At 37.7% G+C, this 26,413-nt stretch overlaps 1 protein-coding gene across 1 annotated transcript in view; it reads left to right on the top strand.

Annotated features, from left to right (window-relative positions):
- Nucleotides 1-12,662: 12,662 nt before the first annotated feature.
- Nucleotides 12,663-26,413, top strand: part of LOC140235052 (putative methyltransferase NSUN7) — a 46,842-nt gene continuing 33,091 nt past the window's right edge. Inside the window, exons 1-4 of the mRNA XM_072315089.1 lie at nt 12,663-13,109; nt 19,278-19,336; nt 20,991-21,274; nt 23,529-23,715. Of these exons, the coding sequence (XP_072171190.1) occupies nt 12,725-13,109; nt 19,278-19,336; nt 20,991-21,274; nt 23,529-23,715 (915 nt within the window). The 5' untranslated portion in view covers nt 12,663-12,724. The remainder of the gene's footprint in view (nt 13,110-19,277; nt 19,337-20,990; nt 21,275-23,528; nt 23,716-26,413) is intronic.

A 26,413-nucleotide genomic window follows, 5' to 3' on the forward strand; every position in this document is an offset into this window, starting at 1 on the left:
TTGTAAGGTATAATTTATAAGTGAGATAATATGTGCTTGCCATTTCTGCCAATTTAGAGGCATAATCCCATAGATGAGATACTGGTTACCACAAGAGTGACAATGTGTTTGTATATTGTCACTCTTTGTTGAAAATTAAATAAACAAAACAAGATGAAACAAAACATTTTTAATATGCTTACTTAGGCATCATGGAGCAGAATCTGATGTTATGAATTTTGTACTGACTACACAGCATGTCGTCAAATTTGATTTCATTGAAATCCTTTTCCTCTACACGAGTTGAGTTATGATTTTGAGCACCAAAGAATGATATCACCAAATAGCCAGAGGGAGAATGTATGGATTACACAAAATACCAAATGGTAATGTCATGATATTTGTAGTTCACATAGATCAGAAATGTACTGTTTTCTCCAAGTGATGGTCTGTTTATGTGATTTGAAAGTGTCTACAAGGTATAGCATATTTCATGTTTATTATTTTTGAATTTTTTGTAACCCTTCTTTGTGAAGTGTGTTCACATAATGATTGTTACATTCTTGTTTGATTTAGATCATATTTACTTATAGAATATTGAGATTATATCTTTATCTGTGGAGAAATTTTATGTTATCTCATCAGAGCTATCAATTATGGTATCAAAAATAATTTTATTTTACATACAACTCGGTAACAATGTAATCTAGAAGCACTGGAAGAGTGCAAACCTTCACCAGGGTCATAGGGTCACTAATGCCAGAACTGTATGTGCATCTTTCAAAAAGATCCTGGATCTAGACCATGATCAAGATATCCACATGAGAAACTAATTGCCTGTTTCTTTTACCACAGGAGACCTGTTTCATCAAAATCTGTGTTTAAATTTTCAAGTTGTACTGGGTGAACTTTGCTACCACAAGGACCTAAAAACCACAAGACAATTACATGTTTTCATGTTATATCAGATTTTTCAGTACATCAGGGTGCAATAACAGAGAAATACACCAAGTCTTGTATAAGTTGACATACAGTGGACCGGAGAAAACCTGTGGGCTTTAATGTGAATATCAGTAACATACTGAAAGAAAAAGGAAAAGAAAATCATTGCTTTTTCAATGTGTCGACTTACTTGATTTGTTAACTTATAAGATGTAAAGTAATGTAGGGTTTACTGTGTAAAGAGATGAGATGTGCAAAATCACTTTGATATATTAAAGAGGATTTTGCTATGTCCAACCTCTTTATAATTAAATTCTTCTGTACTGCTAATAGACAAACAATTGAAGGCAAGGGCATAGTCTTCTTGGCTGAGGTAGTAAGAAAACATTCTGTTCCTGTCAGAATATGAGTATCCTGGATTTGTTGATGTGACAGTTCTTCACATACATGTATGTGGTGTCTTGTAGAATAGTACTTGTACACATGAAAGGGACAGGTCTATGGCAGAACACTATCAAAGCCAAATTCTCAGTGTACAAATGATTACCTGTTATGTGAATCTGCTCATTTGTATCGGCATCAAATTTGAATCTCTGTACATTCTTCCATATCTCTTGGAAGAAGGTATGAATTGTTCACTGGAATCAATACTTGACTTCATAGTTTTCCAGTTTAAATCTGCAGATTATTGATGATATTGACTTGCCTTCATTTTTTTTTTTCAGTTCAAGGACGTCTTCCATGAGATTGCATTTACCTGTTTCAGCAATGAGTCCCAGTGTGTTTTGTGATTTTGAGCGCGAGAGATAGATAGATAAGAGAGATAGGAATATAATTATGCAGTTCTGCATTGTGACAAATTAGCTGTATTGGAAGAAAACTTCTATTTATGATGTGTTGTCAGGCAGTTTGATTTGCCGATCATGGGAATGTGAGTTCAACATTCAGACCTCTTCATACATAATGTCATTAAAAACTCCCATCATATTTTGTCGATGTGTTAACCATACATGTTTATCGACTGTTTTACATAATAAGCCATCGAGGGAAGTAAAATACCCATATGCTGTTTCCACACCTTAGTCTCCTGCCCAGGAGGAACAGTGATATCATGACTGTGTCTTTAACCATATCAAGACCATGATTTCAAATTGCCACTGACTCTATGTAACAGGTTGCCATGGTAATGGCAAAGGTAACAGCCTATTTCAGCAAGGGAGCTCATTTTCCATGTTAGTGCAGGTGTATATATCATACAGATCAGTTTGATGGTTAATCTTTATTTCTCCTCACACTCCATCAACAAATTCTTCTCTTTTTCTTTTTCTTTTTTTTTTTTTCTCATGGTGGTGGTGGTGGTGGTGGTGGTGGGGGGGGGGGGTAACTGAGACTTTGCCTTTCTAGGAGACTCAGTTCTACAGCCACAACTTCAAAACCTTTATCCATTGATATTACTTGCCTTCATGCCATGTTTGCAGAGGTCTGTGAGGTGTAGGATACCTCGCCTGTAGGTTTCTTATCACTGACATGACCTCACTTTGTACTTTAACTCGCATATTGAATCAAAGAGTTTCCCTATGACAACTTTAATTCACCAAATGATGCATCACGCGTTACCCCGGGGTACCACATTGTGTAGCGCCACCTCACGTCCACTCGAGGACAATCACAGAGAAATGCATGCACTGTGTGTGCGTGTACATAGTCATTCTCATGCCACTGCATATTATACTATGCATGCATGGTAAGCTGTGCTAGCAATAGTGTGTGCTTCAGTGCAGTGCAGTGCATTGCAGTGGCTAGCGCAGTGCGCACTAGCTCCAGCTTGCTAAAAAACATGACTTATAGAATTTTTTACAAGAACATGGGGCAAATTGATTGTTGAAAGAAATCACACCAAAATAATTTCCCAATTTTTGGCAACCCAGGGTACAACCTTAAAAAAAAAAAAAAAATAATAATTCAACAAGATGGCCGATTTTTATTTGGTACCCCAGGGTACCATTTATGTCATCAAATACACATGTGTTTCCATACGTACAGTTGTATGTGTTTATGTATGTAAGTATATGCATGTATTTATATATGTATGTATGAATGTATGTATGTAGATAAATCTTGCAGAAATATTCATGGACATATTTGTGTAATGGCTATTTGAATGGAGTGCATATCTTGTTGCTGTATTGACTACAGTGAACTCCCATTATAACAAAGTCCTCGGGACTGGCAGTTTTCTTTCGTTATCTCAAAATTTTGTTGTAACCGAACAATTAAACAATAGAAATGCATAGAGTGGATAATTTTGCGGCTTGAATTTTTACTTCATTGTAACCGGAATTTCGTTATAACCATATTTGTTATAACGGGAGTGCACTGTATAAAAAAACCACATTCATAAACTGAATGTGGACCTTTCTAAAACTTGTCATCCAAGGATGGATGGTAAACTGGGTACATTGTATGTTGCCGAACCATGGGTGGGTGAGTGTGTGCCTGTGTGAGGAGAGCAGAAAAGGAGAAGAGACCTTTCTTGGTCTGTAATATGTGTAGAAATAAAGCCTTGAATACAAGTAAGGTGAGCATTGTACATCAAGTTTCTCTGAAAAGAATAGAATTATCATGCCCTCCAAAAACTACACCCTGTACCATGTAGGATGTTATACAAATTTCAACTTGATAAGCAAAATCATTCATCAGTGGTTACTGTTTTCCATGTAAAGCAATTCATCAAAACAGATCCACATGATATTAAAGTTATTATGGACATCTTAATCGATACATCAAGAAAGTTCAATGATGTATTTATGGTGTATAACAATTATGTATAGGGCCTAGATTTTTGACAAAGTTGTATGTGATTAGTCAAAGTGACCATATAATTATATCCATTAATTTTATTACAGTACATTGAGGCACACCATAGCGACGAGTTCCTACACTGGGGATCAATGTTATAAAAGCACTTGATTTACTGAAAAGAAGGGTACATGCTCTGTCATACACATTCTTAGACTACATGTACACTTACATGCTCACCAAAACCTTTCTAAGTCCCTGCATTGTTGCTATTCATCACAGCAAAACAAACCAAATATAAATATGGACTGAGTGAAAGCAGCAGTATTAATAGAACACACCAGTAAAAGTTTTAGGACAATTCAACAATTTATTCAAAAGTCATGAATTTTTACAATCCTGGTGTCGCCATTCCTGGATAAGGAGACTACTACAAATTGTGACATTGTGGACAACAATACAGTACAAAGAAAATACAGAGAAAATTCAACACATTTCCGCTTTTCCAGCAAAATGAAAGAGCATTTGACTTAACTCTTTGAGAAAGCAAGGGAATAATATGACCTCATAACATGTCATTAGCAAGTCAGTGGAAAATGTGTACGTTTCATGAAAAATTAGATTTTGTTGAATAGTCCATATACATGTATTTTCTTTGTTTTTTTTTTCCATAATGACATCTTTTTTTATCCAGCAATGATGGCACTGAAAATATAAAAATGCATAACTTTTGAATCAATTGTTCGATTTTCCTCAAAATTTCAACTGATGTGTATTACCTAGTATTGTTATGCTTTCACTCAATCCACATTAATATTTGGGCTTTGGTTTCCCTTAAATTTCAACCAAACTTTATATTTGACTGGCTAGTTTTCGTCCATTGCTGTGGACCTCAATCCTCAAGCTCCAGTGATTCTTTCGCACCTCACCGCCCGTCCGATGCTTTGGAATCACTAGAGCGCACACTGTAGATAGGTGACAATGTGTATCCAGAATCCCTATTCATAGCAGGATTACCGGTATTCTTTCTGAACCAGATTCCTAGGTAGTCTTTGACTTCCTTGGCCAAAAATAGGTTTTAGGGTCAATTATGTGGGCACCATCCCACCCAGTGTTATGGTCAGTGTCAGTGGCATGTTTAAGTAACGTCTGAATGACTAGGATAGTGCTTTTGCGTTATTTCAGTCTGTAACAATCTCCACAGGAAATCTTGAAGATGACTCTTGTCTCGTCCTCTTGGTTCAACTTATCTTTAGCATGAATTATTATGCTTTTGTAGGATGTATTGGGGGTTCTGAAAGCAACAACCTCAACTCTCTTGTAGAAAGCTTGTTTTAAACGAGGTACTATTGAGTTTTGAACCAATGGTAAAAGTACTCTCTGGTAAAAATCCTTTTGTTTGGAGGACTTAGAGTTTATATGGTACTTTGCTTGGCTTTAGATCCATGCAGGGTAAGCACAAAATATTTGGTAATCCTGCATCAGTGCATTCCAATTTACACTTTGAATACATGGCACCTATCCATCTGACCCAAAAGCATCTCCAGAGAAGCAATCTTAGATATTGGTGCAAAGGAAGTCCACAATGCAGTAGACTATTGTAAAAGCTAGCCAGGCAAATAGAAAGGTCTGAAGCTTTTTATGTTGTGATATATGATGCATCTTTCCATAACCAAGGATTTTTTTCTGTATTGTTCTGATTCACTGTGCCAATAAACATTGCATCATTTTTTGAATGTGAAACAAAATTGATAATGAAATTAGGCCTATTACAATGTGTTTGTCAGCAATTGGTATAATGAATAATTGTTAACATTAAATGAATGGAAAAGATATGTATAGGCCCTATTCTAGAGGAAAGTTATTTTTTTCCCATTATGAATTCATATTTTGCTGTAATAATGCTCACTTATATTTGAATACATTAAAAACTTGATTGCAGTGTTAGATTAAAAACAAAACAAAACAAAACAAAACAAAACAAAACAAAACAAGTCAAAACAGAACATATAACAAAACAGTACAAATGTGCCCAGAGTAACTTACCAACATTTTTATTACCTATTTCTCTCTTGTTGACTTCAAAAACAAACAAAATGCTATGAATATATTTAGGAAATGTGTATACCAGGAAATAATTGTTGATTATATTATTGGTATTTGATACACACACACACACACACACACACACACACACACACACACACACACACACACAAATGCTGTCTGAAATAAGTATATTTCAGAAGTTGACTAAAACGTGATGATGGTGGTGATATTAAATTGCATGGGCATTCCAATGGGAAAGTGATGAGAGTGGTTATCATTAATCATGTCAGTAAATCTAAGATGGGATTGGTTTCAATTGAAGGATTGGTGTGTCACTATGCGCAACTTTAGTACGGAAAGCGCATTTGCGTGTGCATATGAGTGTGTGGTCAGCATGAGAGTGGATCCGTTTATGTACAAGTACACACGCGCTCCCTGTGTGTGTGTGTGTGTGTGTGTGTGTGTGTGTGTGTGTGTGTGTGTGTGTGTGTGTGTGTGTGTGTATGACTGTGTGTGTGAAGTCTGCGTGCAATAACGAAGTTCTGTGATGTGCTATGTGCGATTCCGATGTGATGATGCTGGATGGGAGAAGTACAATGAAAGTTTGACAATCCTCTTTTCGCTAGCTAGCCAGGTAAAATTGAGGAGCAGACGGGATAAATATCCAGCTTGCTAGCAGGATCCAGGATATGAAATCTATTCAACTTCATTTTCGGTTGGATTCAGTTGTCAGAGAGGTCGGATTGTGAAGCAAAAATGCCTTCCAAACTCTGAATAGTCTGATGAAGCCGAATGCGAACTCCGGATTTCCGAGAGCGGAGGCCGGATCGAGCTCCGATGCAGGCGATGGAATGTTTTGATGTTATAAACGCATTGACCGTGAGTAGAAAGTTTCTACTAACGTTAGTATTTATCACGGTATTCAGTCTCATCTCAGAATCGTCATTTTATCGTAGAATACTAACTTAGTAGGCCTACCACATCGCTTCGCGCAGTTTTTTTTTCCAAAATGTCTACCGTTAAACATTTAAGGCCTGGGGTTTTCTCTAAAATTCCAGTAATGTCAACATTGAAGACATTGATAATAATCAACCAGAAAGCGTAGTAACCAGCTGTATCGGTACCGGTATGCTTGATGCGGATGGATTCTAAAAAGTTGCCTAGCCGAACTTCCAACTGTCTGACTGACAATCTAGACCATTATTAATGCAGTACAAGTAACATTAGAGTACTAAAGTAGCCTACCGCGGTATTATTAAAGTTAGGGACCGAGCCGCCGGGACACGGGCGAGACTGCATCTCGTGGTTGTCAGACGAAGATGCAAGCCCCTGAACAAGGTAGCCTCGACCGTTTGTTGAACTAACGTTACATAGAACTCTCGACTATAAATGCAGAACTAACAAAAAGGTTAGGCCTATATAAACGTTAGAACTATAGGCCTAGGTATCTACACCACTGCTGAGTACAAATTATGATCTGCTTCTGCCAGTTGCTGATGCAAAGCCAAAGGTCAAAGGCAGACCACACTACACTGGTGATGATGACTGATGATTGTTTACAAGACTGTCACTGTAACAGATTTTGTGTGTTGAGGAGGTCTCTGCACTGCACTGGTCCAGTATCCAAACTTGAAAGTTGAATCTTACAGTTTACACAACAGGTTTTAAAATACGTAATCCAGGTTGACAGACTGTAGGTACGAGAGTTTCTGTGAAAAGTTAATGTTTTGAGCATCACCATGGGCACGAACTATCTGGCCTAATTCTGCTGTCAAAACAAAATGTGCTTGAAAGTTGATTTGACGTAACCGTTAGAGTTCTACATTTTTGATTGGAGATCAAGTTTATCTCCAACATCCTTGTGTGAGTAGACTGTGTATAGATCTCTAGAATAGATTCTGGCACTTAAATTAAAAGGACTAATTATAATATGTCTTAATGCATTTAGCTGCAGACAGATAAAATTGTACATGGGCTATTAGAAGTTGATTCTTCTTCTGTAAAGTTCTTGCTTGTCATAAATATGAAAATAGGGGGTCTACTGACCCATCTCTAGCTGTGATCATCAACAATGCAACACAGGGATAGTGAGTGTTTAAATACATTGGGTATCTTGGAATTGGAGTTAACCTCTTCTAGCACTAGTTTTGAAAACAATTATGAGATTGCTCAAGTTACTTGTATAAATAACAATTAGCAAGCTTTCTTAGTATGATCCTTTTACTTCTACACTGTAGTATGGGCTGCTGTTGACATTTATAGCGGGGCAGTTTTATTTCTTGTGAATGCACCATGGCCCATGTACAAAGTAGGGGGAAAAGTTCTAAGCTGTCTCTTCTTTCATAATAAAACATGAATGTTATTATGGCAGATACTCAGTTGTGATTACTGGTATCATCTTGTCAATAAAATCTCATGAATAGTTACAGCAAGAAGAGAAGACAAGGACATGTAACATGACCACAGTCTTGAAAACACACTTCACTTGCTCTCTCAGGGGAACTGTCTTGATCGCTGCTCTTTAGGCACTCAGTGCACAATAGGCAGGACACAGTGAATAGTGTGCGGACAGCTCATTGTTCAAAAGGTGTTTGACGTTAATTCAGTGTTAATTCAAGCTGCTCTGATGTTTGTCCCTTGTCAATGTCATACATACAATAGGAGTATTGATTTTTCCCTTTCTTTTGACCTGATGAATGGGTAGCAGTACAATAAGGCAGTATTGCCCAGGTCAAAAAAATTCTGCCAGCATTCAAATAGGGCCACATTTGTGTGTCAGTAATAGAGCAATGGTGATGGACTTTTAAATGGTTTCAGGAAGGTACAGTGCCCATATCCACATAACCCTTTATATTCAAGTGAGTTCTTTATTGTTTTTTAAATAAAAAGATTGAATTTTACAGCACATCCTTTCACAAGTTACAATGTATAGCGACAGTTGTATGTAGACACAGTACAGATGGTGCGCTTTTATTTCAGTCATGTTTTATTTTATATGTTCGACATATAATACTGAAGTTAAGTTTTAAAGTTAAAGTCTTATGAATATTGCTTAGTTATGTATTTGGTAGCAGAAAGTGCCTGGAAATAAACTGTCTAAGTCTCTCTTTTTTTTTTTAGTCACAAAAATAAAATCCTAAATTATAAAGAGCTGCAGTTTTAAATCTTGGTTTGGGGGGGGGGGACCTATGATTTTAACTGGATAATCTTCAAGTATTTGTAAGATTTGGAAAACTGTTCATTGATCTAGTTTACTTGTTTGTTTTAAACCAAAGAGATCAGTCTACTTTCAATGTTGATAGTACCATACATGTACTGTGTATGTCTTTACATTCCATTCTCTGCAGCTTGGGATCATCACTGTGAATGTCTGCAGCAATATCCTTATGTGTGAACTCTTTTTTTTTATCTCTCCATCTTAAATGTACCAAAGTATTCTCTCCCTAACCCCTTCTTTTCCATGCTTTCTTGCTTTCCATGCTTCCTACGAATGCAAAGCACAGAGAAGCCACTGAATTCAGCTTACAAGCTGGCTCTCCTGAAATGTTAATTGCTATTGACAAATGTAGCCCCTTCCGTCCCTTCATGCGTCAGCTGTGGTAATTTGACAATAGGTGATGATGGCTTCTTCGAAACTGCCTGATAGTTAACGAGTGTTAGTGTGCGTCTAATTGAAATCTAATTGGGGTGCAAGGTGATGAACTGGTGAAAATGAGCAGAAAGACAATGTGAGAGAATGAGATGTTCCCTGTAGACTTTGACTGAATGGGACATCTGTAATTTGAATATGAATAGCCAGTGATTAGAGGATGTGTGCAAACATATAGCCTCAGGGTCAGGAGGCACTACAAGATATGGTTAGTAAAACAAAAATAGATTACTAGTAGAGTACATGTTAATCCTGTGCAGTTTTAAGCAAGAGGTATAAGCATGGCAAGTATCAAAACAAGGAATTAGTGTGGTATAAAAGTATACATTGTATGTACACCTTGTGTAGCTATCTCTAGCTACTTCATATTGTATTGAATCTTTGTAATGTGTACCTACAGTGTATGTATGTAAGAAACATGGGTTGTTGTTCTTTTTTCTTTTAAGAATTTCATTGCTACACAATATTTTGTGATTCCTGTAATTTCTCATATCTTCCCCAAACCAAACATTCTCTTCATCATACATAGACATGCTACATAAATGTTCTGTACTCCAATGAATGTGTCTATAAGAAGCTTGTAATAAGCTGCTGCCTACTAAGCAACTCTTGACTAAGATTATCCTCCTGCTCCTTTGTTAAAGGTAGGGAATCCCATTTGCATGCCTTAAATGAAGAATTGTATAAATACAGTGGTATGTTGAAGAGAGTTTCATTTTAGAAACTCCCATAAAGTATTGAAAGTGGGAGGTAACGTTTAGTACATTTTTATTGACCGTTAGATTTTGAATTGAATTTTTTTTCGGGGCTCACCGTAAATTCCAGTACATTACTAGGCTACCTTTGCAGATGCACTGCATGTGTGTCCATCATGTATATTTGTTAAGAAAGTTCATCAGAACTTACAAACATTTCTATATATACATTCTTGCCACACACTCTATATGTTATTACATCAGCTCTTAACAACTTTTAGATTTGAGTTTGTATAGATAAAAAATACAGAAGACTGCAACAAAAAGGCTTAAGTGTGGCTGACACACAGAACTACTGAGTAGTTGAGTTTTGTGCATTATTCAAATTGTAGATAACTGTTGACTTCCAAATTTCTCAGCAGTGGCCTAAACAATTCCCCTGAGGTTCATATTTAATGTTTTGCTGCATTTTGGGAGGTCTGTAAAAGGTATCCCCTACCTTTAAAACGGAGTTGAAAGTGTATCAATCGCTGTAAACAGCACAATCCTACAAACAGTTTGCTATGATTCTTGGGATGGCTAACTTTAAAGGGAAAATCAGTCTGAGAGTGAGTGAATATACCTTATGCTGGCTAGGAGCAACACATGCAGATTTCTTTTTTGAGACTAAGGAAAAACATTTTCCTATTAGCAGCCAGTCATAGACCATGGGCCAAAAAGTTCTCTTTATCTGAAATGTATGCGTTGCATACATACTGTATAGATCTTTTCCATGATGATCGATGACTGTAAAACTTGCCAAAGGTTTCTCTGAGCCAGAGACTTACAGTACTTGTTTCAGCAGCAAACTAAGTGATGGTGATAAATTGTGGTTAGCACTTAAATTCAAAACTAGCTCAGTGTATCCCGAGCATTGTGAATAGACATATCTTACGATAAAGTTTGTCTCTGCATGAGATATTTATTTAAACTGCAATTTAGTCATGTTTCCATTCCTGTTATTTCTCTAATGTAGGAAATTTGTACATTATATTGTTGCAGGAATTATCAAATCTCGCAGACAGGCACTCTGCTGCTTGTAAATGCCAGGAGAAAAATCAGCTCTGATGGTATCACTGTGATGATGATCTAGTTTCCCATGAAATATGAGATAAGAGGTGATAGATTTTCCACCCTATTTTTTTCCTTTTTTTTTTTGTTTTTTTGCAAAACTATACAAAGCTGAATCTGCACTTGATGCAGTTTACTTTGGTCTTTCAATGGGTGAGTTATCAGCAAAGATGCGTTATCATTGATCGAAAATATGCCATTGTACCACGGATTGCTCTCATTATTGATTTCCATTGAGATCATGAAGCCATACAAGTGTCACTGCCACCATTGCATTGAGAGATTTCTAAGCAATCGACTGTGGACTGAATGCTGCTGGAGGCCAATCGATTAAATGAAAAGCAGCGCAACTTACAATGACTTAGTGGTCAAGGCTGCTGGCAAGATTTGGATGGTATATGAGAGTTGTATGCCTGGATGCTTTTGAATCCATTTTTTTCGTTATTTCAAAGGATTTGAACCTATGTAATTTTTGAGCAATTTTTAGTGATTCCATTTGGTGCACTGGCAGTGCCCTGGCTATTTAGCTTAAACTGATCATCCTTTCATTACAGACAATTTCTCAGGTACATAGGTACACGTATACTTAATGGAGTAGTGAGCCATGTCTCCTCAAGGAAAATAAAAGTCATATGATACATTTTTTTTTTCCTGTTGCTCTTCCAATTGTTATAGTGCTTGAAATGAAGGATTCAGTGTTAGTGGTATTGGTTAGTCTTTCTATGGGATGGTCAAATTAATTGTCCAAGTACATGTATTCACATCGATCAGGTTTCATTGAGGCCTCACTGGTAATCTTCATGCTGTCTTGGTTCCTGAAAGTGCAAGAGCACTAGTGTGCAAAGTGTACTCTGAAGTAAACGTAAACGACACCAGCACAATGTTAACCAAGAGTACCTGGCAGGTGTTAGCTCAGCAAGGTCATATGTTACATTTGAGTATTTATGACAATTTGAAAACCCTATGGCAGCATTTCAGAAACCACTAACAAAGCATGCGCAAGATCAATATCATTACACTGTATTTGTATGGCTCATCGAGAACTGTTTGTGGTCTTTTCCTCAACAGCTGGTCATTCCACCCCTGCCTGTAAGCAGAGTGCTTTGTATCCCGTAGCAACCAGTGAAGCCATACCTGAGACTGAGAGTCACACATTCTCTACGCACACACAGAGACTCCCCAAACACACCGATGAACATCACAGGTAATGGAAGCAATTGCTATATCAGCCAATGAGAGCCCGGCAGTTACCACCTAATCAGTTGACTTTATGGAGCAAAGACTGAAATATATTTGTGCTCTCTGCTTGGCATACACTCAACATGTGGACTGTTGTGAAACTGAGAACAAACATTTGAGACGTTCACCCATCCCCTAGCTGCCGCTGAACATACCACTGCCTTCACTCTTAGCCCGTCTTCTCTGCCGGTTCTGGGGAAGATAGCAAGCTCAAACATTGACTGTGTAAATATCAGCTCTGTCCCCTCTCCAGATAATAACCATGGCTCTGTGGAGTCCACGACTGGGCCAGAAAGGCAGCTCGTTTGGGAATCTCCCATATCCGGCCCACCACAGGCAGCAGTTCACACCCCAGAAGGTGTCGCGCTCCTGGCACAGCTCTGCTCTAGGGATGGAGGGCGGCGGGCCCCTACTGGATGGGGCCATTCTGGCCAGCCTCGAGTCTGTGGAAAATAACAATGAGACTACTAGCCACCTCATCTACCACTACTCAAGTCTAGTTTTTAATGGATTAACACCAGGAACAAAGTCAGACAAACTGACCAGTGAGAAAGAGACAAACCAGGTGAAGACAATTCCAGTCATTAATGTCAAGGATTCAAGGATCAAGAGGAAAATATACGATCTTGCCTTTGAGACACTCAAATGTAAGTATGCTCACTAGTAAGGTAAGCTAAGTATCTAAAGTCAAAGCAAAAATAGTAAGACCACTTTAGAGTTAGTTGTTAAAGGGGAAATCCAGTCCAAATATAAGTTAGTCTGATAAGAAAGAATGAAATATTACAAGTTCAACGGCAGAAGTTTGATCGAAATTGGGTGAAAAATAAGGAAGTTATGACATTTTGAAGTTTCGCCAATTTTTAAGGGAACAGTTCTTGAGTGGTCAATGTGATAAATCTTATGATGCAAATGGCAAAGTGAGCATGTCCTACCCTCACAACTTGCCATATAGTTTGTACATAAAATTTTGGAATTTCCAGTTTTTCATTCAAACACAATTATGCCAGAGGCTCATATCCTAATATATCTAGCTGATCACTATTCTGAAGTTATTCCACTAGGAATAACATCATATTTTAGACTTCAATGACAGAAACATTGAATTTTTGTCATTTTTTTTTTTGTTACACGATCAAAGGAAAATTGTGAAGGTATGACGGATAGCTTACTCATTTGCATACTCATATCCACTGTGCAAGAACTGTTTTGCAGAAATAAGCAAAACTTCAAAATTTCATAACTTCCTTATTTTTCATCTGATTTCAGTCAAATTTTTATCGTTGAATTCGTAAGATTTTGCTCATTTTTATCAGACTAACTTATTTTTGGATTGGATCTCCCCTTTAAAGCAGTGTCCTAGGGAAGTGTTGATTTTCATTGCAGTGATATTCTTTTAAAGTCTTGATTTTCAGTGTGCACAGTGAAGAAATGCCCAATGAAGCTTGTAAAGAAAACTCTAAGCAATTAATGCGTCATCAATAAATAGTAAAACTAAAGCTGGCATTAATGTTCAGTGTATTTCATATCTCTCTATCATGTTTTTGTTATTATGGAGCACATTTCCCACACAGTTTTGTCTTTTCCACAACTAGTGCAGTGTAGCATCCAAGATGCTTTAAACCTGTTGAGGACAAGCTGATTTGCTATATATTATGCATTCCCCCCTAGATACCTGCCTGAGTATACCTGGGACTAGTCTTCAAAGGGTTAAGACCCACTTACGGTAGTGTCCTTGCCAGTGAGTCAGGGAGTACAAAAAGGAGACCTAGGCGCTTTTTATTTTCCTCCACTTCTCATTGACAAATACTTTACCAAACATTAGGAGCAGTCTCCGACTTGAGTGCTTTCCACAGATCCTGACAATGCAGATCTTTGCCATGTTTAGTCAGGAGATTATGTCTGGGACTGTGAGAGAGGGGAGGAGTGGAGGTTACGTATAAAATAGCAAAAGACTGAACAGCTTGTATTGTGATCAGACAGAACTGTCAACATTGATTCCAGTAAAGATGATGGAATTGAGGCAGAGTTTGGTGGGGCAACAGTAGTGACTCTCAACTGCATGGGTGTAAACTGAATAGATTAGGTGAATAACTGAAGGGAAGGTTTTTTGTAGTGCATACACACACACAAAAAAAAGCCCAACAACACAAAAACAAAACTAACAACCACACAAAACTCTCTCAAACAGATAAACCCTCCTGAGAGTCAGCTTACTAGTGTATGACACTTTCTTGAAAAAGAAAAAATAACAAAGAAAATAAAGGAGCTTGGATATTTAAAAAAAAAAAAATAGATTTCTTGAATTTGCAAACACCTTTTTTCTTCTTAACTTTGCATCCATCCCATATTCTTCACTTTATACATAAATGGAGCTTGGATTGAAACCAAAAATCTTCCTTATTTTCTTGTTGCACACCTGTCAATCACACCATCCAGGAGTGAGGAATATTGCAGATAGCAATATACATTTGTATGTTATGCTGTGCTAGTTTAGATTTGGCACTGCAGACAGCATGTTGGAATTTGCTATCATGTACCAAGTCAAAGTGTACAGTGTACGTACTTGTCAACCAATACTTTCAGTTGATACAATGAATTAGAAGGGTACTAACTTACAGCACAACACCATGACATTAATCACCTGTTGCTGAGCAGTGTGTTAGTGTAATATATACACTAACAGCATCCCATTACCGGTACTTCTAATGTATCTCACCCTACATTATTGCAGAAAGTTCAGCACGCGTACAGACTCATTATTGATTTGTAGATGGCCTTCATGTCAGTGATAATTATGCTAAAAACTTTGGGGCACCCAAGGGATAGAGACATAGTGGAGTGACATTCACTTTGTCAAATTTCATTTTGAAAAGTGAAACCACTATTAAACCATATCTGTATAGAAATTTAAGGATTGTGAACGTTAGTGGTATACAATTGTATAAGGGCATTTTGTAGCACTTTGTGCAACCCACAGTCATCGCACTGCTGTGTGTCACACACACAATAATCTCTGACCAGTCACACACTCTTGTGAAAAATTGATACCAGAAAAAACATGCTCATCCCAAAAGTAAAGTAAAAAAAAGCAACTTTATATAGTTGTCCAGTTTCTGCCATGATAATTTTTTAATGTCTTTACCATATTGTTGTTAATTGGTTGTACCATGGTGAATCTTCTGTTCAGTTATCGATTTTCTAGCCTATTGTTGGAATTTCAGATCTTTATTTAGACCAATTGGTGTGAATACATTGATCAGGCACGCAATTTAGATAAGCTAATCTGTCTTCCTAGCCAGAGCTCAGGGTTCAAGCAGTGTGCTTCTGTGCCCACTCACGCTGTTTGTTTATAAAAAAATAAATAAATAAAAAAAAAAAAAAAATAGCTGTCATGCAAGTCAAACTAAATGGACTATTGACAGTACTGTGATATCAGAGTGCTAAGGAAAAATTGGTGACAAAGACATACACACAAAAAAAAACCCCACAAAAACAAACAAACAAACAAAACAACACACACACACACACAAACAATTTAGCAAAAACCATGCAAGCAATACAAGTGTAAAGAAAAAAAGCATCATATGGAAGCAATGTTGGGTTGTAGGTAAGAAGTGAAGAGAAAATTAAATCAACGGTTTAGGTGTGAATCCCTCTACTGTACAACACCTTATTTTGAAGCAGTGAACACACTTTCTTTTAAAATTCAGAGGGACTTCAATATTCTTTTTTTCAGCATACGTTTCAGAAAACATGCTGTTTTCTATTCATCTGCTGTCTTCCTTAACAGGACATTGAGCTTGTTTTAATACAAAGCTGTTAATGGTTCATGGGGTAGAGTGATGCAGTATCCAGACAGTCCACTATGTGCAAAGTGTTCATATGATGTCATGAAGAGTGAAATGTAGGCAGTTGATATACAAAAGAATTGACTGATACTTTTTCAACACAATAGGTTCAAATAGAAAAATCACTATGAGCAAAGCATGACAGATAAATTTGTAGATCTAAATAATGGTTGAATTCTGATCCCCAACATACTCTCAAACATATCCTGTTTTCAAAGTAATGGGTAGCTTTGCTGCCTAGAGAGTCAAATTACCCGGAATACAACTTGCGCACTGTCACAGCAGGTCAGTGTTCAAGAAAACATGAAGGATCAACAATTGCACTCACAAATTTCAGTGAAATGACAGAAAGGAGAGATCACTTGAACTTTGAGGAGTAACCTAAATTTTTTCATTTGGCAAGTGGGTCAGGCTAGGGTATCACCACTGTGTCACCCTGCAGGGAAGGTAACCCCCCCATCTCACCCTGCCAGGGCAAAGAAGTTCACAAATATTTCAAAGCATTTCTGGTGAAAGGGGGTCTTTGTGCAAGCCTTCTGTAGACAGAAGAGGAGTGATATTCCTCAAATGTGAGAACCTTGTTTGTTATAAATGCAATTGATATATGTGACCACTTTCCGTCAACTGGCTGTCTTTGTCCCTTTTTCACTGTAAAATACGTGTAAGTATTTGCATGAGTTAAGCATTTGTCGGTGAGTCTGTTCCTGGTGAGGTTATAAAAATATCAGATGTTTTTGTAAAAGAATTAATTATCATTCTTGTCTGAAAAGTCAAATCAGTATAACACTGGTGATGAATTACATGATGCTCAGTTATACCGTATTAAAGAGAAGTGTTCCACTTGTTTCCATTTTTTAGATAGAAAATTACCGAGGTATATAAAATTGGATCTTGCACCACATTCTGAATGACAGTTGCCATTATCTTGTGAATTGAATGAACTTGCCCTGTTTATACAGGAGGGAATGTTGTGTTATAACAGAAGCACAAACAGTCACACAATGATTGGAGACAGTTGATTCGGAATCAGTAAATGCTTAAAATGCAAGAATGTTTGAACCTGTAGATAAATATTCAGTCTATTAACAGTGCTTTGCTGTGCACTGTGTAGAGAATGCAAAAACATTGATCAGCTGAGTCATGACTGCATGCTATTTATCCTACACTTTGGCTCTTCAGCGATGTTAGCTACTGTAGGTTGCCAAGTAACGGCAGTAATGTGTCATGTGATGAATGCTACTCAAAATGGCAAGATGCTATCATATTATTCTTTTTCTGTGAATTTAGTAGAAAGCTGCAATATGTATATTTGAGATCAACATTGCCCTGTTGTAGATCTGGTATTATCTGCATTGAAGAGTGTGAAGCTGTTCTGTCATAACAATTTATTAATATGGCATCTCACTACAGTTTCATGCACATGAAATTCTTCTTGAAGTACAACTTTTATTCAATTGATTGCTGCTACATTTAGAAATCATATTTTAGCTTATGGCATAACCACTGCATACATGTACACCTGTATCTCTGCTTGTGTTTAAAATGTGTGCTTAGTTTTTTCCTTTTTTTTTTAGGTGGGGGGGGGGGGGGGGAGTAGGAGGGGATGAAGAGGTGCAAAACAGGCCACAAAAGAGGTGTGGGGTTTTTGGTCTGTTTAAAAACACATGCATACATGCATACACACACAAATTGCAACACCCAAATTTTCCAAAGGTTACTTCCTTAGAAGGTTTCATCCTTCACCTGCAAAGCTTTTTTCTTCTACGAGATACATTCAGGGTAACTTAACCTTTGGATGGCTTGAGCCATAAGAAGAATGCTTGGTCTTATTCAGTTTTATGTGGTCTCAATTTTCAGCTGATACTTTTGATCTTATCATAAATCAAATGAGAATCCAAGAAAAAAAAACCCAATCCAATACTTTGTATCTGATGCAGTGCAGATTAAAATCTAAAGCTGAATACAAGGCATATTGTAGTCACAGCATTCATAAGTATCGGTATATTATCAGAATTTGACTCAGAATATTTAAAGTGATGCATTGAGCATCTGTCCCTGATGACATTGTCAGTTGCATGTTTGCGATTTTCCATTGTTAAAATGTGTTATTTATTATATTGTACATTGTGGCGATCGGTTCTTTTTTCCTTTTATTTGCATGGGTAAATGACATTTATTGGAGTCGTTTTGTGCCGCTGACACATGTTCCTCCATTGAGCTGTAATTGGTTGCCATATCCGGATGAAAGACTCTGAGGATGAATAATTGACGACTCCTGTCAGCTCTCCCTAACGACGCGATAACTGTGACGTGATCGAGTGGGCTTGTCACTCGTGTCTGTGCCGCAAATTGGCTCAAATTGTGTGGTTGATAGGATGAGGCTCATTTATCAAAGGATTCTGAAGGCGTTGAGACAGTGGGCTCTTCATTATGCAAGTGCTTGGTTTTCACAGTGCTACCTCTTTCAGATATTTATTCTAGAGTAAACCAAAAACTAACAGGCAACAGGTAATCATTTGAGAAACAAAAGGGCATGATGCAACTTCAATTTCTCTACAGTGAATACCCTTCTTCTTCTAAACTGATGTCAAGTACTGCTTAAATGAATTACTCAGTAGATAACAAGGCATCAGGCACATATACTAGTAATATACACTGTGCATGTAAAAATGTCTGCAATAGTACAAGTGTACTCAATAGTATCCTCTTAACCTCACACATCATTCAGACATCATTCAAATGTTCATTGAGTGTGTCAAGCCTGTTAATTGTCCGACTGAAATTTCTCCCCCTATGGGTTAACAAGGATGTGCCTTGCACTATATATCTATTTTGATTATTTCATTGCAACAAAAAAAAAGCGTAAAATGCGTATGATTCCTTATTAATATCATTCGGCTTGCCATCACTTTCATCATTGTGACATACATGTATGGTTCTTTTGCTCTCTCATTCTCTCATTGCCAGACCAAGGTCTCCTGGAAGATGTTCTGATGGACAGTGGCTTCTATAGCTACGATGCTGTTGTAAGTGTAGCAATATAAACAGATATCATGTGCCATCATGTCCCTTGAAGTAAGGGTGTCATGCTGAGTTAATATACAGTAGCTAAGCAATCATGGAGCTTTGAGTGAGCTTTCATGTATGTACAGTGGAACTTGTCATGCTCCTCAGGTAAGGTTGGTGAGTGTCATAGTGATTATTGTCATGAACTTTTAATCCAAAGCAGTTTACAGCGTTTGTGCATGTGTGCACAAATTGGAAGTTTTTGAAAGCCATGCCCTCCTCACAGGACTGGATGGAATGTCTCAACAGAACTCATTTTTCATCACTTTCTTACTAATCCATCGGTAGCTCAAATTTTACAGATCTTTAGGTACATTTTTATTTTTGGATTTAAAGATTTGCATATGATATATATTTTGTTAATCTTTTCTATCTAGTGACATATAAATGGAGGTTTTCTTCATTTTTTCACACGAATTGCATCAGAATTGTTATTTCTTCAAGCCATACACAAGAAAGTGGATGTTACCATCAATTTATCATTATAATAACATTAGAAAGGAACTTGCAGTTATGTTAAGTATATTGTTGTGTACAGTGCAGCATATTATTAAGGAAAATAAAAAGCATTGAAAGAAAAGGCATATATAATTAAAATGTTTGTGCTTCTCAATCATAGCTCAGAAGAGAAGACACACAGATAACTGTTTACTTTTATTTTACATGAAGATTAGCATGAAATTGTTAACCAAAGATTTGCTGCATTTTTTTAATTTGTACTCAGAAAATTAGGTCTGTGAGAAAAAATGATTGTTTGCCATCCATGTGCTCCATTATATGAACCTACAGTATGTAACAGGCAACATTAATTGAAATCCAAAGGGTATCATACGTGTTTGTGTCATTTTTATTTGCTTGTGAGTTATTGTCATGTAACCTGTGTGGAAGAGACTTCTTGAGGCTGGGCTACTTTCAACAACATGTAAAGCAACACTGGGGAACTGACATATTAGGGAATTGTACAGTGTATGTATATATAGAGAGAGATTCACTGGATTTGTTTTATGCGAAATGTATGGAGACAATAAATTGTCCGTAATGACTTTATTCATTTTGTTAAAGGGCTAATAATTGTGGGAGTAGATGTGCTTTCCACACTTAATATCAAACTATTGCAAGTGGGAAGCTCATGAAGTAGAGTATGACTACATAAAACATGGTTTCCAATGTCATTAGAAATATTACAAATGGGAGGCTGGTAACCATGGCATATAAATACATTAGACATTATTTCCACAGTTCATAGATATATTGCGACTTGGCAGGTGAAGAGGAATATAAACACATCTGCAAAACCCTTGTTTGCTAATTAAGTACAAGCTGAAATGCAAAAGAGATGCAGTATGAAATCTTTGAGGAGTTCTCTTTCAAGGGTATATTACTATTCTTACAATGTTTTATTGGGTTTTGCTGTCCATCCATTATCTTTTTTTTTAATTTGTTGATTCTGCATTTTCAACTGTTCTGCAGAATAACTACTGTCTACCTGTAATATTTTGTTACCAAAGAAGTTTTGAAGACCTAGAAAGAAGTCTTCAAAATTTGTCTTTGTTGATTAAACTCCATCTGTATAAAATCTTCTGGATTTTTTTAATTTCTGCACTTGCTTTATAGGCGGGGGAGAACCACAGCATCATCATGGTGATTCTGTGCGACATGATCGCCCGCAAGTTTTCCAGGCGTGCCCGCCGCCAGCCGGAGACCTGCATCCCGTACATCCAGGAGGTGGAGGAGGAGCTGATGAGCCACACCACCAAGCTGAACGCTGCCTTGGCCCGGAACCGCATCAAGTACCAGGCCTCCAGCATCGAGAACCTCCTACCGGCCACGGTGAGGGAGAGAGAGAGGATCGGCTCACAGATGCCCTGCTATACCTGGGTCAATCAACTTGCTATAAGGTAGCTCAGGAGAAACAAAATACTCCTTCCTTTTCCCTTTCAAACATGTTCAATTATTAAATGTGTGTGAATAACTAATCTCTTTCTTGTACAGTCCGACCTCTGTTATCTGGCCTTGTCGGGAGTAGCGCCCGTCCGTACGAGCAGTTTGGTAGGATGTGAGAGAAATAGTGTTTATACTGTACATACACATTTACATGTACATAAATATGTAGCTGCCGACCCAGTGGTAGCTAAGTAGGAAGCGTACGCCACGACAGTGGTGTAATCTATACTAGCCTACTTGAAATTATAGTCGGTTTTTTTTTTTCTTAATGGAAATTGAAAAATTTTGATTTCAAATTCATAACATGTTTTATTTGGGTGTAATACAGGTGAATTGTGTGAGTTTTGTAGAAGTTTTAATTGAGTTTGAATTCACCTTTTTTCTGTCTTTACTGCATGAACACATCTGGAAGATAGAAGAGTCATGAGAAAGAGATTACCGGATAATTGCGGTCAGACTGTATTTATATCTTTATATTTGTGTGCCTGCAGCTGCGGATTCATTTGCATTAATAACCAGTGTGTTTTTATTCTGTTCAGAAATCATTTATTTGTTTGTTTGTTTGTTTGTTTAATTCTGCTTCAGTTGATATGTATCTGTGCAACTATGGGTAGGATAGTGCACAAATATAGTTCTTCCAGTGAAAGGGTTAGTGTGCCAGAAAGCAGTGCACCATTTCAGAATCATATTAGTGTATATGGTATAGCTCATTTATTGTCTCGCCCACCGGAGGTGAAGGCGAGACTAAGGGATCCAAATGGCGTCCGTCGTCCGTCCGTCGTCCGTCCGTCGTCCGTCACAAATGTTAAAGTTTACCTGCAAGACTCTCTTATGATGCATAACTTGGCAACTGTTACAGCAATGGCAGCCACACTTGGGTGATAGAAGCACTAGGGGTATCTTCATGTTATGGTGTTGTCGGAGGTCATGTTATGATGTCAAAGGTCATTTGAGGTCATATATTAAAGAGTATGTGCAAGACTCTCTTTTCTATGTTAAAGTTTACCTGCAAGACTCTCTTTTGACAAATAACTTAAGTTGCTTGGATTACAACCTAACTTGGGTCATAGATGCACTGGGGGTATCTTCATGTTATGGTGCCGTTGGAGGTCATAGGATAAGGTCAAAGGTCATTTGAGGTCATACGTTAAAGTTTACTTGCAATACTCTCTTATCACACGTAACTCGACACACATTGCTACAATGGCAATCAAACTTGGGTGATGGATGTACTGGGGGTACCTTCATGTAATGGTGCCGTAAGAGGTCACATGATAAGGTCAAAGGTCATTTGAGGTCATACGTTTAAAGTTTACTTGCAAGACTCTTATCACACGTAACTCAGCACATGTTGCTACAATGGCAATCAAACTTGGGTGATGGTAGATGTCTCTTGGGAAGTTGAAGGTTACCACAAGGTCAAAGGTCACAGACAGGGGTCAACGAACTTTTAGGGCCCAATGTTAAGTTTTTAGGGTGCATTTCGTTTATGGCTCATAACTTTTGATCCCTTTGTCCGTTTGTGACCAAACTTGGATGGAAGATGTCCCTTGGGGAGGTGAAGGTCGTTACAAGGTGAAAGGTCACAGACAGGGGTCAACAAACTTTTAGGGCCCAATGTTATGTTTTTAGGGCGCATTTTGATTGTGGCTCATAACTTTTGATCCCTATATCCGTTTGTGCCCAAACTTGGACGGTAGATGTCCCTTGGGGAGTTAAAGGTCATCACAAGATCAAAGGTCATAAGCAGGTCAATTAACTTATGGGAGTTATAAAAAATATTAATTCCTTGTACGCAAATGGGCGAGACACAATTTGGCACTTGCCTTGTGATGCAGATATTTTCGCTGACTAATGAACGGAGGTGTGCTCAGAAACAGATTACTCAGTTTCATTCTTAGTGTAGATCGTGTGGACAAAGTCTGTCAGTGCTTCCTAAATAGCATAAAAATCATCCAATCTACCCACAGTCAGAATTTTTCTCCATATACTGCAACCAGGATTCCACATACCAAACCAATGGATATAACTTAGCATCAGCTTTGTAAATGCCTCTTTGATCAGTGTACATTGTATATTATACAGTTGAAGAGAAAGTGTCTTTTCTTAAAAGAGAATGTCAGAGGAATGTAATTTTGTTTGTGTAGTTCATTGTGTAAAACCATTTACTTTGTATGTAATGTGAATCATACATATTGATATCTCCAGTGTCCAAGATGCTATAGAGAAATTGAAAGAAGAGGGCTTCCAATTAGTAATGTCCATGGACAGACTGGTAGACAGTCATTCCTTCGCCATCGATGTCCACTGCCCCAATGTGCTCATCTTCTCAGCACAGGCCAGAGAAGAGATTCGAGACTCTGAACTCGTCCGATCATCAAAACTAATCATACAGGTATGTACGTCAGCCATGCAATCCTATTCTTTATGAGCTGTGATACCAACGTGACAATGTAGCCTGTGTCCAATCAGTTCGGGTCTGTGAGAGATTGCATTGGTTGCTCTTCATCCCAGCATCCATAATACGCATACCAATATCTGTTAGCCTGTTGAGGACGGGCTGATTTTGCTCCAACGCGCATTAATTGCCCATAGATACCTGCCTGAGTGTATTCGGGACTGGTCCTCAACGGGTTAGTGCACTGCAATAACATCATTACATTCTTTGCTTTTATTCAAATTGATGAAATTTGTCTGCCGAGTTGTTTTTATTGCAACTGATTAACAAATTGCCCTACATTTCCAATTACAGTTCGTTGCTTTGTCTTGGAAGTAAATGGTTTACATTACAACTCCCGATGTTACATTAGAATTCATTATATGAAAGTATTTAATCATGCAGAACAAATTGAGACTTTACATTTGTTAACACATTTTGGTCAACAAAACAGCACAGGTGCTTTTGTGCCAAGAATATGCTGGCAAAATCGAATGTTGCTATGCAGCTGCCAAAGTCTGTTACCTCGCGAGCCATGCGATATTTGTGCACATAGAATAGTCAGTCCCATAAAGTTAGCGCAATGTTTTGTCCTCTCCCATGTTGTGTGCAGAACGTTGATGTACCTGTTTGAACAGACACTCTCCATGACTCCGTTCACACTTCTCAGAGGGTACACGCGCACCACCACACCTGCCGTTCTTTCCAATTCTTGTCCTCAATCAATAATGTCTCGGTGAACAGTAGATGCATATCTCACACTCTGGAATGGTGTTGATAATAGGCTTCATTTGGAGAGAAAGAGTCCCCAATTACATCAGATCTGTACTTATTAACGTCATTGGAAATCAGTATGAAGGTCACTCAGTTTTCCACTCTGGATTGATGTGTAATAATCTCTGAGTTGATTTGTGGAATACATTACCCTTTGGTCATCTTCCTGTCTGTAAAATGACATGCCTGCAGTGATATGGTTAAAAGTGCTGTGCCAAATGTTGGCAAAGCAAATACTGTAAAACCATGTTCTCGTGCATTTTAATTTCATGAATTTCGTGAGAGCCAAGATTCGCGAAGTAAGAATGTTCTTGTTAACACTACATGCATTGAATGCCATGTGGCAATTTGCAAAAATTTCATACTGCGAAAAAAAGGCTGTCAGCTCCATTTCGTGAAAATTTCATGCTTGGAAAACATCTTGCTTTACGGTAGTACAAAACTCCTCAGTTGTCATTGTGCAGTGTGCAGTGGCAAGACAGTTTGATTAATGAGATGATTCACAAGTTTCCATTTCCATATTCAGCCCCAAATGTGTGCAGAGCTTCATAACTAAAATCAAGTGCCAAGATGCTTTATTTGTTTTTACTGACGACTATTTTTTTTAAGCTAGTAGATAAACTTAAGGTAACTGGCATTAGGATTATTTTGAATGTTGATTTACTCGTAAATGTGAACATGTATGTTTGATCGGCACAACACAGTGCTCAGCTTTTAAATTAAGTAGACAATGATTTATGATCACATATCACGCAATACAGTATAATGTGAACTTTGTGCACTCTTGGGTGTATGATACAGGTATGTGCCAGCATATATTTTGCTGTTGAGGGATTACAAGAATGCTTAAATTGCATGTATCGGCTGTTAACTTTGAGCTGTATGCAGGGAAGCTTATTCATATTCATTTTACACTAACAGTGGATAAATTTAGCCATATTGCATGGGTTGAAGTGACTAATGGAATGACTTACTGTACAATGTATAAGCTGTTGAGTGTTATTTCCGCATACAGACATTTTCGCTGATGAGCAGGTCACGGACATTTTCACGAGATGTTGTTTTTGTGAATTGACACAGAGGCTCTATGTATATAAAAGTTCACTTGTAGCCTAGCTCATGGCGATATTTTCGCATGTTGTTAAATTCGCAGTCCAACAGTGATTTGCGAAATTCGCGAAAATTAAACTCTCGCGAAAATATCAGCTTATACAGTAATAGGCATGGTGGTCTGGTGTAGCTTTCTTCTGACTCATACTTGTATGTGCTAATCACAAAGGCAAATTTCAAAAGACTCTCATGCAAACATTCTCAGCTTTGGTTCTCTTTGTTCATGACCGTCTGTGCTAACAACAGTGTGAGATTCATTGATAAAGGCTAAATAAGCATTTGTTTACCCCCATCTGATGCCAAAACTCCAATAAGCAGTCACAATGACAAGCACCTGCTCAATCACCAGTCAGCAGAAAATTCCGAAGTACACTGCAATGTCATCGTCAATGATCTTCTTATTGTGTCTGCAAGCTGCTTGTGGCAGTTCGGCCCTGTGCTGAATGAAAGGCTGCCTAGAAACGCTTTTGCTTGGTGTCGCTTTTTCCTAGTGATACGTCGTGGTGAAATCACTCTAAATGTCCTTCAAATTTCAGTGTGGTATTTTGTCCTCTTGGTTTTTACTCTACTTGGTTGAAATATCTTCAAACCGATGTGTTGAAGGCTTCAACCCATTAGAGTCAGAGAAAGGAAAATCACAGAACCTACATGGATGAAATCAAGCTGACTATGTATCTTTGTATAGTCTATGTGTTACTGTAGTTTAAAGAGCAATGATCCTGTTAACATGTTAAGTACTATTATATGCAGGCTTAAGATGTCTTTGGGAGAC

This window comes from Diadema setosum, chromosome 11 (genome assembly GCF_964275005.1).
Source record: "Diadema setosum chromosome 11, eeDiaSeto1, whole genome shotgun sequence".
NCBI lineage: Eukaryota > Metazoa > Echinodermata > Echinoidea > Diadematoida > Diadematidae > Diadema > Diadema setosum.